Source organism: Seriola lalandi, unplaced genomic scaffold, assembly GCF_002814215.2.
Source record: "Seriola lalandi dorsalis isolate HSWRI2012SDOR001 ecotype SW California unplaced genomic scaffold, Sedor1 jcf7180002007536, whole genome shotgun sequence".
Taxonomy (NCBI): domain Eukaryota; kingdom Metazoa; phylum Chordata; class Actinopteri; order Carangiformes; family Carangidae; genus Seriola; species Seriola lalandi.
The window spans coordinates 1-1,091 of record NW_019478189.1 but is presented as its reverse complement, the minus strand read 5'-3'; the positions used below and the strand labels follow the sequence as shown (position 1 = coordinate 1,091).

At 48.1% G+C, this 1,091-nt stretch overlaps 1 protein-coding gene across 1 annotated transcript; it reads left to right on the top strand.

Moving 5' to 3' along the window:
* The first annotated feature begins 6 nt into the window (after positions 1-6).
* On the top strand, positions 7-1,054 carry LOC111671898 (mitogen-activated protein kinase kinase kinase kinase 3-like). Its single transcript, XM_023429137.2, has 4 exons — positions 7-167; positions 347-426; positions 666-726; positions 810-1,054. Exons 1-4 carry the CDS (start codon positions 83-85, stop codon positions 1,013-1,015), a joined length of 432 nt encoding a protein of 143 aa, XP_023284905.1. The 5' UTR covers positions 7-82; the 3' UTR covers positions 1,016-1,054.
* Positions 1,055-1,091: the final 37 nt, after the last annotated feature.

The following is a 1,091-nucleotide window of genomic DNA, read 5'->3' as shown; positions in this document are numbered from 1 at the left end:
CACACACACACACACACACACAGACACACACACACACACACACACACACACACAGAGTCTCACTTGTTCTGCTGTTTCTCAGATGGGAGCTTGTTTCTCGAAGGTTTTTAACGGCTGTCCTCTGAAGATTCACTCTGCTGCCTCCTGGATCAACCCCGACACCAGAGGTACTGACCCCTGACCTCAGACATCTGTGCTGCTGTTTCTATTCATCATTCAGCCTGTTGAAATAATTACATAATTAAACAATACATCTCAGGATTTTCATTTTCTATAGATAATTTTTTCAGTCATTTGTTGAGACACAGACGAGACGAGTCTCAGTCGCTTGTGTCTTTGTGTTCAGACCAGTATCTGATATTTGGAGCTGAGGAGGGAATTTACACCCTGAACCTGAACGAGCTGCATGAGAACTGTATGGAGCAGGTGAGACACGCTACTGTTTCTACACCTGATCCGCCTGACCCTTGACCCCTAACCCACCTGACCACCCTGATCCTGGATCATGTGTGATCCTGTATCTTCTTCTCTGACAGAGATGAACATAGCGTTCTCCTGTACGTTTTGAATGTTCCATTGACTCAACGGTTCCACGCTGCAGCCTCCAGTTTTCAAGGTGTTGGTATCTGACCTTAGATCAGTGACTGAGACTTTTGTGTGTGCAGTTGTTTCCTCGCAGGTGTACCTGGGTTTATGTGATGAACAACACTCTGATCTCCATCTCAGGTGAGTCACACACACACACACGTGTTTACTGAATTACTGCTCCTCCCTCACTTAGTTCTCTGAACCCCGAGTCTCATCTGCAGGTAAAGCCTCTCAGCTGTCCTGCCACAGTCTGTGCGGTCTGTTCGAACAGGCTCGACACAAACAGAAGCTGCCAGTTTCCATCCCGACTCACCGCCTGCCGGACCGCATCCTGCCCCGGTCAGTTCAGCCAACAAACACGCTAAAAACATGTAACACATGCACATGGTCTGGTGTCAGACAGGGGGTTAATGAAGTCAAATTATAAACAGCCAACAGTCAGTCCACGTCCTGTAGTGGTCCTGTCCAGAACTGAAGAGGCAGCTGGACTGTCTCTAGGTGGT

Coding starts and splice junctions, on each gene's coding strand:
- LOC111671898 (XM_023429137.2), top strand. CDS start 83: ATGGGAGCTTGTTTCTCGAAGGTTTTTAACGGCTGTCCTCTGAAGATT. Junction 168..346: donor GATCAACCCCGACACCAGAG/GTACTGACCCCT, acceptor CTTTGTGTTCAG/ACCAGTATCTGATATTTGGA. Junction 727..809: donor CACTCTGATCTCCATCTCAG/GTGAGTCACACA, acceptor TCTCATCTGCAG/GTAAAGCCTCTCAGCTGTCC.